Raw genomic sequence first — 15317 nt, forward strand, 5'->3', positions numbered from 1 at the left:
AACATTACTATTAAAATGTCACATTATCCATTTCATCTTTGAATTACTAGAATTATTTTCCAATAGAAATTATCCAAAGGAGATGTTCACATATGTACCTGACCAGTCTGTAAAATAAAGTGCAACACTGAAGTATGTCCTTGAACAAAAAATGCTCACTGTCAGAAGTGCAACAGGCTATCACACTACAATACTGGGAGCAAGACTCTCCTGTAACAGACTGCATAAAATTCCAAGTCCTTAATGGCATCAGAAACAGAGAGGGAGGTTCAGGGGACAATCTCACAATTGCCAAGAAGAAATACTATCAGGTTCATGCCTCAGAGCTGTAATCCACTGCTGCTTGTAATACCAATGAAATTGCACGGCATGCATGCCATGTAGGCAAGGAAAAATGTGAACTGTGAACTTTTGTACTTGGCATGAAGAAGTGCAAGGTGTGTTTTAGCCTTCCTGCTTGACCACAGCAATGGTGACCCTCTAGGCTTGAGACGTTTGACTCTGAGGAAGGACAAGACTACCCTTTCATTGTAGACTTCCTAAGGGAACTTTCCTGCATGATACACAATCAGACTCAAAGCTGGACAGCTCACAGCAGCCACAGAGTCCTGAATTGTGTAAGACTTTTGTAAATGCTTAAAATAGATAGAGCTGAAGAATAAGCTTCAAGTCTTTCTAATTTTAATTTTGAAAGAACATCAGAGCTTACCTGAATGCCAATCAGAGAATGGAATTCAAGCTTCTCAAACTGCTTAAGTATAAAAAGTGCTACTTCTGTAGGGTAGCTGATTTGGACTAAAATGGCACCAAGCATTCTCTAATTTGTACATACATTGGCAGAGAACTGAAGAGGGAAAATGTTAATGAACTTCAGAAATATGGCGAAAAGATAAAGCTCTTGTAACTCATAGATCATAAAGAGCATTCATGCTATGAAAACACAGACCTGACGTCATAAAGAGAATAGTAAATTCAAAGCAGTAAATAGCCTTAAGAAGACATGCAATATTGTCTATTTAATTAATTCTCATTGTTTGAATATTTAAAGACATTAAACACACTTCTATAACCAAACAAACCTGAAATGCAATGCAATAGTTAAATGAATAACAGAAATGTCTCCTAGACACCAAGATGTCCAGACTTCAGAGAGTCCAGAATGGACAATCACTCCGGCACAGTTGTCAAATCACAGCACTGTCAAAAGTACCAGTGACAAAATAAAACAGGGACACTATGAAGAACTGATACAAAGTCAAACACTTTCTCATTAACTTGTGCATACCCACATGTTGGGTCCACTTAGTAACTACCACACAAGAGAATATCAGAACCCAGACCTGAGAAATGCTTGTTTACCCAAGAGAAAATATATTACACAGGCCAACACAACTACGAAGACCCTTTTTCCACAGAATCTTCAGAGATTTTTTTTTCCATTTCTCATAGAGAATTTCAAACTTTAAACTTCATCTGTTACTCATTTCAGACTTCATTTAACCTGTACCAAATTTTAACTGCTGAATGGATGCTTTTTAATCTACATGTTCAAAAGGAATTTTCTCAGGGAAAAAAAGTGTACTGAACTGAATAATTTACTAATTGAGGACAGAGACAAATCTGAAGACCTTCAAAAAGTCAGGTAAGATCTTACTAAATATAAGTGTCTTCAAAGTCAACACTTTCTCTGACCAAGTAGAGGTTGTCAACCACAGGCTTCCAGTATAATCAACTGGCAATCAGCCAACCCAGTTGGGTTGGAGTTGTGACAGTGCAATTCACTGCTAGCATAAGCTAGGCCAGGACAGTGAAAAGTCAGTGAGCTGCTGTTTTAGTAGAAGTAAAACAGGTCCAACCTTTTCCAACTGACAAGACAGGATTTCTGTGCTCAAACTGTGCAGCCATCAAGAACTAAAAACATGTCCAGAACAAGCAGTGACTGTGTGTTGCCATCGCACAGTGCTGGGACTCTGGTTCTCCTGGGACAGCCCTGGAGCTGGGCAGGGATTGTTTCCTCAATTGTGTTACTGGAATGCCCCTGCCTGTGCCTTGTACCTCTGTGATTCTTTGGGTTTCCATAAGCTGATGACTCTCCTGGGATGGGTCTGAAAGGAGCCAGGGCAAGGTATTTGGGCTCCCCCAGCAACCATTGGGACAATTCTCATTTGTTTGCACACAACCTTTTTAATCACATAACCTAACACAACTTTTCTATTATGACACTTACTGTACTGGTCCTCAAGGTTATTTCCTAGACATGTTTTTAAAAGTTTAATATCTAGAATGAGATTAAGGGGAGAATCACAAAATACTGTTGTCTAAAACCACAACATTTGCTGATGTTAATAATTTTGAGTGATTGTATTAGAAATCTGATAATCTGGTCATCTGATTCTTCAGTGTTTCTTTGTGAAGGTTTTTTTTTGCAGGAACTCAAATGCTTGAACAAAAGGTAACACAATTTTTATGATGTGCTAATTTGCAAACTAAAAAACATTTTTTAGATTAGTACACTCAAGCTATTTCTAATGCAAAACATAACAAGGTTGACAAAATCTTTGGATTAGTCAATTCCTTTGCTAATTGTCCAAAATGAAACCTAAATTATCATCGCATATATAAAGAAAGACTTCTTTTGCATGTAACTATTTACCCTCTCTTAAAAGCCATATCTGTCAATTCTGTAGATCAAGATACCTCACAGCAAAAAAGCTCCACAACTCCTGCCTCATGCAGCAGTATGCATTCATCCAACATCCCAGAATACTTACACAATTGATTTTTCCAGTCTGCTCCCCTGTGATCCCACTATTTCTCCCAGTGTACAAAACATCTGTCCCAAAAAATCCTGAAAAGCAACAACATAAAAACTCAGAATTCATATTTCACACAATGAAATTTGGTTTCCCATTTATCTGAGCTGTTCCCTACTGAAGAACAGGTTCTGCTGAACACCACATCTTAGAAATAACTATGCAATAATGAATCATAAACAGACACACTACCACCTATTTGACATAACAGTAGGTTACATTTACAGATGTAATTCTAAGTCACTACAGGGAGCATGTAATTGGAGATAAATGGCTAAAAGTCTCATCTTTTCACTGTGAAGCACACACACAGCATTCCTTCTACTACTCTCTTAGTTTGCTCCAGGTTCTCAAAGGTTCTCTTACCACAGCCTTCCTGTATTTATCTTTTAAAAACATCACTGAGAAGCCTCTGAATTCTACCTTTCTCTAAATTTTAAAGTTACTACTTCATCACTCCCACTTCAAGACAACATGAGTATAAAATGTTTCTTCTAACATTGAGACATAATCAAAACTTCAATTTTAGGACCCAGAAAAGTATCAGCAAATTGCAGCATATTACATATCTGAAAAGGCATACATGCATGCAAAAATATGTCCTTTGCAAGAGAAATGTCCCATTAAAATTATACTTATCAGGATTATGTGTTCACTCATATCACAATCACTGTATTTGTCTCTGTGTATCTGATATTACTTACAGTAAAAAGAAAATAAACATACTGAAGAACTGGAAGCATTTTAGCACAAAAAATTATAATAGTGAGGAAGAACTTACATGTTTTGACAGGTTAGGACTCTTTGAATCAACATCATAGCTTAGGAAAAAAAAAAAAAGAAAACTCATATCAGAGTTGCCAGTGTCTCAGATATTTCTGATGACAATTATGTAAAGAAACAAAAATCAAACAATTCTTTCGCCTATCGCCATATATTAAATTTACACAAACAGATTTGTGAATGGGAGTTCCCCAGTAAGGAACACAAACTGAATCATCACATATTATAGGACTATGGTTCACTAGTTATTTGAAATTAAATAATTTTGAACAAAGTGCAAGCTTTAAAGAGAAATTCTTTTGATATTCCTGTTTGAACAATGAAAGATGACAAAAAGCAGACCAAAAATTAAAAAGGAACCCTAGAAAACAAACTAACTTGTAAATTATTTTCTTATACAATTTTTCAGTCATTTGAATAAGCAAATAGAAGTAACTGACAATAAACTAAACTGCTTTTAGTAGAAGTTCAACTTGTTCTTCTGAGTTTATCATCATCTTCACCTTCCTCCAGCTAGAAAATATCATAGTTTCCCTTCCATAATCAAGTCAAGAGTTAAAAAAAAACTCTCAAAATTTAAGAGAGATTGAAAAAAATAATGTAAGAAATTCATACAAGATTACTAATCTCTATAATAGTCTTTCATCTTTATCAGATAATCCAAGTAATATTTTTTATCGAATAATCCATTCAGGTTCAATATCAGTAACAAAACTGAAAAGGTTTTTATCTGTTATGTTACTGCCCATCTCAGGCTCCCCTGCATGTTTCTGTTCCCACTGCATGGAATGCTATCCCTTTGGTTGTGCTGCCACAACTGGTTGCTGGGATGCATCTGGACCAGACCACAAGTCAGGATTACAGAGATACCATAACATAGCTGGATGTGGTGCAGCACAGTCAAAGCTTTAGAAACATATTTATTAAGAAAAGAAATTCCTAGAAATACCATTAACACAAGTTCCATCCTCCAGTTAAAAGCAAACGCTGGTGAAATTGAACAGGAAGACACAACTTAAAAGTTGACCTGAGGGATAGCTACAGAAGTAAAACAAAGAATGACTTCACCGGCAAAATCACTTACTAAGTACCAGCTGTGAGCAGAAAGGGGCCTGTGACATTGGTGGCTGTACATTTTAGGGGGAGGATCATGCACATTTATTGAAGCAGAAAATATCAGAGCTATTCTTGCCACTTTTATTTTCCCCCTGCAAAATATATTAATCATGTAAGGAATTTCTTTGAAAACTAACACTTTGGCCAACAGTAGTACACAATTTCACCAAGGAACTGAATACAGAAAACTTTCTAAAGTTTCAGAATTGGGATTTAATCCATTAGTGGCTATATGAGATCCACATTTTTAACTCAGAGTTCTAAGATATTTAATTTTTCATCTATCATTATTACAGGGCTCTACAATAAATTCACATAATATGGCCACAATATGATCACTTGCAGGCAAAGACAGTAACAGCTATTCAGCTTTGAGTTCAGAACAGACTTGTGCCCAGGTAACCCAGGACAGCAGCAGAAAGCCATCAGGTCTTTCTGATAACTACAGAGAATGTGTGATATTTACAGCTTTTCATTAACAGACAGGAATCCATTTTTCTGACTACATAAATAATTAAACAGGAGACTGTTTTCCCTTCCAGGTCCAAGTCCTCTCCAGAAAGCACTTACCCAGAAGGTCTTTACAGACTCCCCTTTCTTTCTGCAGACTGAGCTTGGCTTTCTCAGTTCACTTCTATCACTTCTCATTTCTATTGCACTGCCCCCTCCCCATAACGGACATGCATCCTATGAAAAGCAGGAGGCAAATAGATACAGATTTCCACACAGCCCCCACTGTGTGGCTATTTCAGCAATGCTTTGTATTTGGAGAAGAATCCCTTATTTCACAAATTGCTTAGTTTTGACTTAAAACCTATTTTAAATAACCCACTATAGTTATACTCCACAGACTGAATGACATTAAACCCAACTCTTAAAACTGCAAATAAAATCTGCATCAGACTTCCATTGTTGAAGTCGAAGAATTTGTACCTTGCCACATCAAAGCACCCTGTAATCTTCCTAGCTTTAAATATTTCCTTTCATTCCTTGAAATAGGTGGTCTAGGACATCTTACAAAGGAAATGAAAAGAAACAGGGAAAGGATTCTTCAACTAAAAAAGGACATACAAAAAAAATTTGTGGCCACAATGCACAGTGGGATTCAAAACTGCAGAAAAAACTTAATTATCTATGAGGGTTATTCATATTCTTTCCTAGGGCAAGGTTAAGAAAGAACTCCTAATAAAAAAAGAGGAGGAAAATTAAGGAAGATAAGACAACCTTGATTACCACAAAGACTGAAATAATCAGAAAGGACTGAAATGTAAGAGACGACGTGCAATGGTGACATGACCTGGTGACTGGACTCTCAATTCTCTTTTCCAAAGAATAAAGTCAAAGTCAAAATTCTACCAGAGGAATGAAATGAGCACATCTGGAATAATGTCAAAAGCCATCTACTTCTAGATCAACTGCTGTTGTTTTAAAATCTAAAATTCAGTATATTTAGATGTATAGTAAAGAAAATTTTGGGTCTGTGCTACTTGTACAGTATTTTATTTCTGGACAGTATATCTGTACCTGTTTTGCTGACTATGCTGCAAGAATATTTTAACATTTTGACATCTTTTTCTTTCTATTTTCTGAAAATAATAATTGTAAGCATAATTGGACTTTGACTAGCTAACATCTGCCAGTTTCTTAAAACTTGGTCATTATCATGTTACACATTTATTTCTGAGGATGCAATGCTAAATCAGTCATGTTTATTACATTAATTTATCCTATGTCAGTAGATACCATCTCCAAGTTAATTTTATGCTGGACAAAACTTTACATGCTGACAGAGGCTGAAATATTGGAGTCAAAGTTGTTAACTTACAAATCAAATCGCAGATTCTCTCTTTCTTCAAAGAAGTAGTCCATTATAAATTTTCTTACAAAATCTGGATTTAAAGTATTATCAATTACTTCTGTTCTTCCAAACTGTAAAAGAAAAGAGCAAGTTTAAGCTACATGCTATAAGGAAGAATAATTAAACTGCCAATATCAGGAATATGTGAGATATAGGACAGCCTGTAAAAACTTCTCTTGAACAGATGCCATGAAAGAAAATTACTGCATTCACAATAATAGATCAGTTACCTGTGGATGAAGACAGAGTGACAGAAGACCTCATATTTCAATACAGAGAAATACCTTGAACTAAACGGCATCAACATCAGCTCCCAAAGCCAATTAAAATCCACAAAAATTTGAATCAGTAACAAAATCCTGTTTCCTGAAAAAAAACCACACCAAAAAAAACCCCAACCAAACACAAGAGCAAGCAAAAGCTTGCATATATTATTTATTTCAGACAGCTTTAAATATTAGGGAACACAGTATTTCCATTGCAAATGTATCATTTTTGCACTGTCCATCTCCTATTTCACCTCAGTTCAGCTCTCTCTTCATCACTCTTCTCTCTGAGCTTTGGCAAAATGCCTTTTCCTTCTTGAAGTTTACAGGAGGTGCCTCAGCCCCTGCCAAGCTTGTATTTTAATTTTAAAAAAATTCAAACCTTAGCTGGGGAAGGCCTAGAGCAACCTGGCCTGACTTTGGAGATGGCTTTTCATGGATCAGGAGGATGAACCAGAGACAGCAGATGAATAGAAGGCTGGATAACACACAGGTTCATTCTCTTAAATTAATCCATGATTGTCATATTCGATATATCATGGGTTTAAATTTTATAGCTCCATTAGAAATAGAATTATGTATGAATCCAAAGGAAAAGTTACTTCAAAAGAAAAAGAAATTATAAAATGGCTAAGTGTCAGTTTTAATTTTTTTAAATAACAAAACATCATAAATTTTTAAATACTTTTCATCTCTTCAATTCTGTATTTTTTTCAATAAGCAATATTTCATTTTACACTACAACCATGTTACCCTTGGGAAGTCTGTCTGACTTGATTTACAACGCATTACAGACGTGTATCAGTAACCAAAGATAAACATGCAATGTACTGATGATCAAATTACAGTGAGACCAGAAAAGGCCTAACTGAAAACCCATTCATCTCCCACTAATTATACTTAGATTGTTACAAAACTTGAGAGACTGAATTCAGTGGCACTACTAACTTTTCTTTAAATTATTTTAAATTACTGTTTTGGGTTTTAGTTGAGGCTTCAGTTTTTTGTCCGTTTACTTATTTTACATGGTGACACAAATGATTCCTTCCCATATGCTTGGATTCAATGATCTCAAAAGCCTTTTCCAATTTAAATGTTTCTGTGATTAAACTACTATAACTAATTAACTGATGAGTTACTAATAGAATTTACCTTACTTGTGGCATTAAAATGCTGTTCTCTAAAAATCACTAGTCTACACTTTTCAGCTAAATTAAGCACCTTTTGAAATCTGTTTTCCCAATTACCTATTGCCTTTGTAAACAGAAGAGATTACTTCTATAATCCAGTCATTTATGACTAACAACATAGCTACTGATTAATTAGTTCTCCACATGGCCTACTTTCCCCAATAACAATTGAATAAAGCTAAAATTTCAACATGGCCAAGAAGCAAAAGCCTTCAGAAACACTATTTGGGAGAGTAACAGAATCAATGTAAATATTTAAATGGACTGATCTTCTACCTACCGCCTTAATTTTTTTTTTTTTACTGATGGTATAAATATAATACATCAGAACACATAAAACACAATGTTGATTAAGCCCCTCCACAATGCCAACCTCTAAATTTTGACTATTGTAACAGATACTAGGAATGGATTCTACTCACTGAACTCTACATCTGACATAGAAGTTCAGGCTTTTGCTCATCTCTTGGAGGCATTTATATAGAATGATTCATCTGATCTAATGCAGACATCTAAATTAGGTCTGGTGAACTGCCCTCAGGATGTTACTTTTTTCCACTAACTGTAAACAGAAAACTGAGTTGAAAGTATTTATACCTGAACCTCCTGATAGACAAGATGGAGATAATTATGATTTAAAACAAAAAACTCAGATTTTCTAGCAACTACAATGTCAAAAGTCTGTTTAAATGCCTGTAATTCCTAACCTTCCTCTTTAATTCTATGTACTTCTAGGTAAGATATTTTTTTTATTTCTACCATCAGGACAATTATAATATTAAAAATGGTAAGTGTTTTAACAGCTACACAAGAGAAGTATGAAAATTGCATAAAGTTGCATATGAATCTTAGACAATAATAAAAGCCAAAATTTTGACAAAATCATCTTGACCCTGGACCAGAAGAGGACCCAAATGCTTGAGTGATGATCTAAGCTTGACAACCAAACTATTCCAAGCTACCTCGGCACTTGTATGAATTAAGAATCTGCTGTTTTCACAGTTTGCTATCCAGACATTTAGAACCTTGTTTATGTACAACTCCTAATTTATCTTTGATTAGGGAATTCCCATTATGAGTCCTTAAACTGACATTTCTTTACACGAATCATCAGAGGAATGTGATCCAGTAGGTATACTGAGAGGATGCCTAGTATCCACTTAAGAACAACACAGAGCAGCAATTTAGCTAAAACATACAAATTAAATAGGTACACTGTTTTATGTATTGCAAAGTTATATGAGCTTTTCCCCAAGCATGAGATAAATTCAATTATCTCTTCTTGACAAGACTGAAACTCATATTCACCATGTTTCAGCAAAGCAGAAAATACAATTCTCTGGCCAACAGGCAAGGACACCAAATATAAGAGAAGAGGTCTGTTTTCTGTGTTCCTGGTCACCTCCCACTGGAAATTTTACACAGCATCATATAAATCATATAAAATATCAGTTCTGAAAACAACAGTATCAAACCTCCTCTCTTTTACAGGGAAAAATACTAAGATAGTACATTCCACACTTGGCTCTATTCTTAAAGCCCAAGGCTGCAGAGTGATGCACCTGTAGTGAAAAACACCTGCAGTGAACAAGTTCCACCAAGCCTCTCTGAAGGCAGGTAAACTGTATTTTATCATAGAAAGATGACCATCCTCCCCCCAACACTATCAGTTCTTTCAAAGAGTAACATTAGAGAAGAAAAATTAGATGACTAAGTACTGGAACAGAGTTCCAGGTTCTGAGGTACTTGCTTTAGTTTCTTAAGACATCTCTCTAGAGTGTTTACACTCACAGAGAAGATAAAGTCCAACCTATGCATGATATCCTCCCTCCCTTGCTGCCTACAATAATGTACACTCTATTCAGCAGCATCTAAATTGTCTGAAACACTACACAGCAAACAAAGGTACATCTTTAACAGCTACAGGCTAGTTTTGCTGACACTGACCCTCACCACAGCTCAGTCATGTTTGAATGTCTCCCTCTCTCTCGAGCCACAAACCTCAACCAAATTGACAGCTAAGTCTGGTTTAATTTATCTGAGGGAGACTGTAAAATGGGAAACCCATGTATTTTCTCTATTTTGTTTTCTTTTTTGATGGAAATGTGTGATACAGATATGGAAATTGAGATCAATGTAACTGTACTTTAAGTGTTTCTTGGTACATAGGACCCCCATACACCTAGCATGGCATTCAAGAGGCTATGACATGCCCTCTTCTGCTAGGACAAATGACCAACCTTAGATACACCCAAAAGGTTTACACATCTATGAATATGCATCTTACCTCTCTCCATTCCTTGTTTCCAATTGCTTGTGTGTACAAAACACAGACTGTGGAGAAAAAAAAAAAGTTTTGTTATTTTCAAACTTTATCATATCCTTAAATTAAGTGAACTAATTTTGTAGTCTCTTGTGCTGTGGAAATTACTAACTAGGACAATCAAATGGTAATGTTTTCCCTCAGCTGTCAGTAAGCCTAACCAGAGCGGTGACCATGTGGTGTACTTGTTGCAGAAATCAGCTAATAAATGTAGTGCTTCTAAAAAGGGAGGCAGCACTTGCACCTACCTCCAGCAAAGCACTTGACAATCTTTAAAAGTAAAATTGAATAAGAGCAGGTGTTCTTTAAATGTGGGTAGTCAGACTACTCTAGATAATCTAATGCATAATTACTCTAAAATACATTTCCTTCAAGAGAGACGAAAATTAAAGTAAAAAAAACAAATGAGGACCCTACTGAAAAGAAACAGGGGAAATAGAACCGGGAAAAAATAAAAAAAGATTTCTCGAGTTTTCTTCCTCAATTTTACTTCACATTATTTATATATATTTAAGCATCTCACATACACATACTTTAGTTTTTTAAACTAAAGCCTGAAAATATGGAATCAATTAAATTTGTTGACCTAACCTGAATTTGAAAGACCAAGCAGAACTATCCCACAGGTGTCACTCAGATCTCTGTTTCCAGTATAGCACTCACTACATATTACACTGCAGCTTTCATCACAAGGACTGGTAACAGGGGTGCAGTGATTAAAATCAGGTCTTTTAAACACTATTTTAAGTACAGGCCATTTGCACTGAAGGAGCACTATAAACCTTATTTTCCACAGTCTTGAACTAGTTGCAGGTAACTAAGATAAAGCAATTTTTACCTGAAACTCCTCTTCAAATCCTTTCTAAATAACAGAAATACAGATATTTCAACATTTTTTTGTCAACATATTCTTTTCTTGTACCAATCATTATTTTTCAAAAGAAGGTAAAAATAATACTGTTTTAGGTTGCAGCCTTGAACAACAAAGGTAGAGGCTTGATTTTGTTCTCAGTGAAGTCAGAATCATCAACAGACAAAAGCAGAAATTAAGCCAACATTCTAATTACATTTTCTTCTTAAAATGCATTTGCTCCACACACAAAAAAAAAAAAAAAAATCCCCTTAGGCAGTAGCAAATAAGAGGAGAAACAGGAAAAAGCAATTTCAATATTTTAGCTCACACAGAAACTAAAAGTTAACACTTTCATTTTTTAAGTAAGATGTTTCATAGATGAAAAAAAGCTTTTACAAAAAAAAAAAATTAAAAATAATTCTCAGGAGACAGTAGAGTGAATCCAAACCAAAAAGCCTATTTTTACAACACACTCTGAAGTAAGCTGCTGGAGTGTATTAAGTGAAGAATGAAGTGAAATGGGAAAATGTGAGAAAACAGAATGAAATAGAAGCTATGAAATTAGCTAAAAAAAGTTCTGTAGGTTACTGAACTTCTGACTATCCATCCAGGATTGTAGAATCACAGAATATGCTGAGCTGGAAGGGATCCATCAGGATCCACGTCCAACTGCTGGCCTGCACAGGACACCTCAAGAGTCACCCCATCTGCCCAAGAGCATTGTCCAAACACTTGTTGAACTCTGTCAGGGTGGTGCTGTGACCACTGCCCTGGGGAGCCTCTTCCAGCGCCCAACTACCCTCTGGGGGAAGAACCTTTTTCTAATACCCAACATAAACCTCCCCAACACAGCTTCAGGCCACTCCCTCATCTCCTGTCACTGGACACCACAGAGAAAAATCAGAGGAAGCTGTAGACTGAAATAATGTCTCCCCCTCTAGGCTGCAGATGTGGCCAATATTTTAAATATAATAAAAATATAGACTAATAAGCAATCACCTCATACAACACTTTATTGTAAGTAAAACGTGCAAGTCTGACAGGGATACATACACGTGTGCATCTCACACTGATATTCCAAAAACAAAGTCAGCCCTAATGAAAGTTATAGAAAAGGCATATTTTCAGTCTTTCTGATAAATACTTTGTAAATTGAGAAAAATTTCTAAAATTCTTCTATCTTTCCTCTAAAATGCACCCCACAAATTTTAGGAAACCAACCATGATACTGGTCTCCATCAATGTTAAGGTTCACTATCTCGAATGGCTCTTGGAAAGGGTTTTGTAAAGATCCTGATACACTAATTGCAATAATCACTCAAAAACTTCATTCATCAAATTCATATCCAACTGGAAAAATGCATATAAACATGGTAAAGTTGATATAAAGCATTTGGAATGCTCAAACCAAATACTAAAGGCTCTATAAGGCAAGCCATTTTTTTGGAAGAAAACAGTTAACAGCATTGTCATGAGGGAGAAGAAGGAATAAAGGGGAATAAATAATATTTCAAAAGCCATTGTATTACGCAGCCACATCCTAAGACAGCTGAAAAAATAGTTTTTCTCTCATAATCTCAAAAATTGAGGGAGCAATGAGAAAGTTCACAGCAGTACACTGATGAACAATAATTGAGAAACCCTTTTGGAAGGCTTTGCTGTATGAGTTGCTCCAAGAGAAGATACAGCTACATTTGTAGTCAGGAATATTAATATTTAGTAATTTTTAACTCTGGACACTGCTACCACAACATCATATTCAAGGTAAATTTAATTAAATCTTGCAATGAAGACGAAGGTGGAAATGTCAATGCTTATTACTCTGTTGTAGATACAGTTGCCAAAATATTATTGATTATTACAGCCTGCTCCTTCCTGTTTTCCCAGGTAGACTGGGCCTCCCTTACCTGCTCTGGTCCTTTCCCTTTCAATGCATGTATGCTCATCCTTTAGTCTGGCAATTACTGTTACATCAACATTGCCCATCTTTCCCAAACACAACAACACATCTATTCCATTCCAAGGAAGACTTATCCTCAATGACACTGACGTTTTCCCCATGCTACCTACATCTTTTCATGGTACCAGTTCTAGCAGGGCTCCCCAACACTCTTCACTAACCAGTTTTTATACCTTCCAGGCAGAGGTGCCCTAACATCCCTTTGTCCCAACCACCAAGAGATTCTTCTTATTGTTATTATTCTCCATGGGGAGATTCCCCAGGGAAGAGCTCTTATGTCTTCATTCATCCTGGACTCTTTTGATCATCAATACTCAGGAGCCAAGGGCTCCACAGGAGGACATTTCATCTGACTGTGCTGCTGCCAGCACAGCTCTGCAGGACTCAGCTTGAGTCATCAGAGCCTGGGAAGAAAAGAATTCTGCCTGTTATTAGACAGAGGAAACATGCCAAAATCATTAATCTGTATCTCCTCGGCAGGTCTTATCCCTGCCTCATCAGGGAACCACTACTTTAGCTCGGCTTTCTACAAGAAAAAAAACAATAAAACCCATAGATTAAAAAAAAAAAAATATTCCTAGAAAAAACAGTCTCCAAACTGGGAGAGCAGAATGCTCCCAACACTGCAGTAAATCAGTACATATGGCTTGCTTTGACTCCACTGAGCTGAAAGCACTGTCAGTAAGAGGCTTCAGTATTGTTTAAAATACTTCATGAATAACGGCTATCCAAGCCTATCCCATCTGTATCTACTATCTCTACTCTACTGTTACTTCTGTCACTTGCCTCTGGGGAGGCAAAGTGATAGATTCCTCTTGGCATGAGTATTCTAGATTTCAGGGAAGTGGTCAGAATTGGAATACTGAGTAGCAATTACAGTATCAAAAAAAGGCCAAGCTTATCTCCTGAGAACCAGGAAAATCACAAATTCCTTTTTAATTTCAGGAGAAGGCTATTTATATTAACATGGAAGTCAGCTGCATTCCTGTGAGTCCCTCTGAGAAAAAGACCAAGAAGATAAAATTGGATTTTCACTACCACTATGATCCTTAGATAAATGCACTGGAGTATGAAAAGCATATTAGAACTGGCCTAGTCAAAAGCAATGAGACCTCAGCATACAGAATGACTCTACATGGTTCTATCTTGTATGAAATCTAATGGCTGCAAATTCAGTGGCTGTAAAAGTGGATCTTGTGACAGTGGCAGGATGCTGATTTTGGCACCTTCTTAGCTACAGATTAAACTTACTGTATACAGACCAGCCTAGAGAATGGCCTTTGTCCAAGTGAACAGACATTGAGGAAAGTTGTCCTGCTGTACTTGCAAATACAGAAGAACAAGAACCTTTTATACTACTCACCCCTTTTACAGTAGGGCCGTATCTCTGTGCCCAGCTAAAGGACAGTACAAGCAAACAAACTAAACTGGGTATTAAAAAACCCGCAGAGTACTAAAACTGGCCAGAGCTACTCACATGGCTTTCAGAGTTGACAGGAATCAGCTGTGACTGTCACAAGGTGGTTCATGGCCTTCTCCCACACAGCTCACACTGCAGTCCCCTGCCACTCAAATCCTCCAATTTATATCTAATATAGTGTCCTATCTGATAAAAACTTGAAGCACTTGTCATTAATAATATTTGAGCCTAAGAACTACAGACACCATATCACCTTTGCCAATACGAGAGATCTCTGAATTCATTATGGGCAATGGGTCACAGAGCAGTCTTCAAAACAGTTTAATTGAGGGTTTTTTTAAATGAATCACAAAATTGTTAGGGACCTTTGAAAATCATCCCATCCAACCCCCAACTAAATTTTACCATCATTTTTAGCCAACTAAAGTTTTTTTATTAATATGTAAAACACTCAGTTTTGTTTCTGTGTGATCTCCCTACACCAGAGGCACGGTATTGCTTATGCAACTCCTAAGGTTGTTTTTCGTTTTTTTTTTAAAAAAAGCTTTACAGGTTAGAAACACCAAAGGTACTCCTAATTTCTTGTAGCTTTTCTCCAAGAAGTAGAAGCTTTTCTCTTCAAAAGTGTATTGTGGAATCTCTCTCAAGAAATTTTTGATGCAGAATGGAAACATACACTCTAACAAAACTACTCAAATGTTTCATAACCCTACATAACTCAATATTCAAATATCA

General features: G+C 36.3%; 1 protein-coding gene across 1 annotated transcript in view; it reads right to left on the reverse strand.

The window, feature by feature from the left end:
- Positions 1-15317, reverse strand: part of CPNE8 (copine 8) — a 72405-nt gene that overhangs the window by 41957 nt on the left and 15131 nt on the right. Inside the window, exons 3-6 of the mRNA XM_005519194.3 lie at positions 10314-10360; positions 6538-6641; positions 3595-3634; positions 2772-2848 (exon numbers count right to left, since the gene is read on the reverse strand). Coding sequence (XP_005519251.1) covers positions 2772-2848; positions 3595-3634; positions 6538-6641; positions 10314-10360 — 268 coding nt within the window. The remainder of the gene's footprint in view (positions 1-2771; positions 2849-3594; positions 3635-6537; positions 6642-10313; positions 10361-15317) is intronic.

This window comes from Pseudopodoces humilis, chromosome 5, assembly GCF_049639895.1.
Source record: "Pseudopodoces humilis isolate 2021_Gansu_Grassland_sample_001 chromosome 5, ASM4963989v1, whole genome shotgun sequence".
Taxonomy (NCBI): domain Eukaryota; kingdom Metazoa; phylum Chordata; class Aves; order Passeriformes; family Paridae; genus Pseudopodoces; species Pseudopodoces humilis.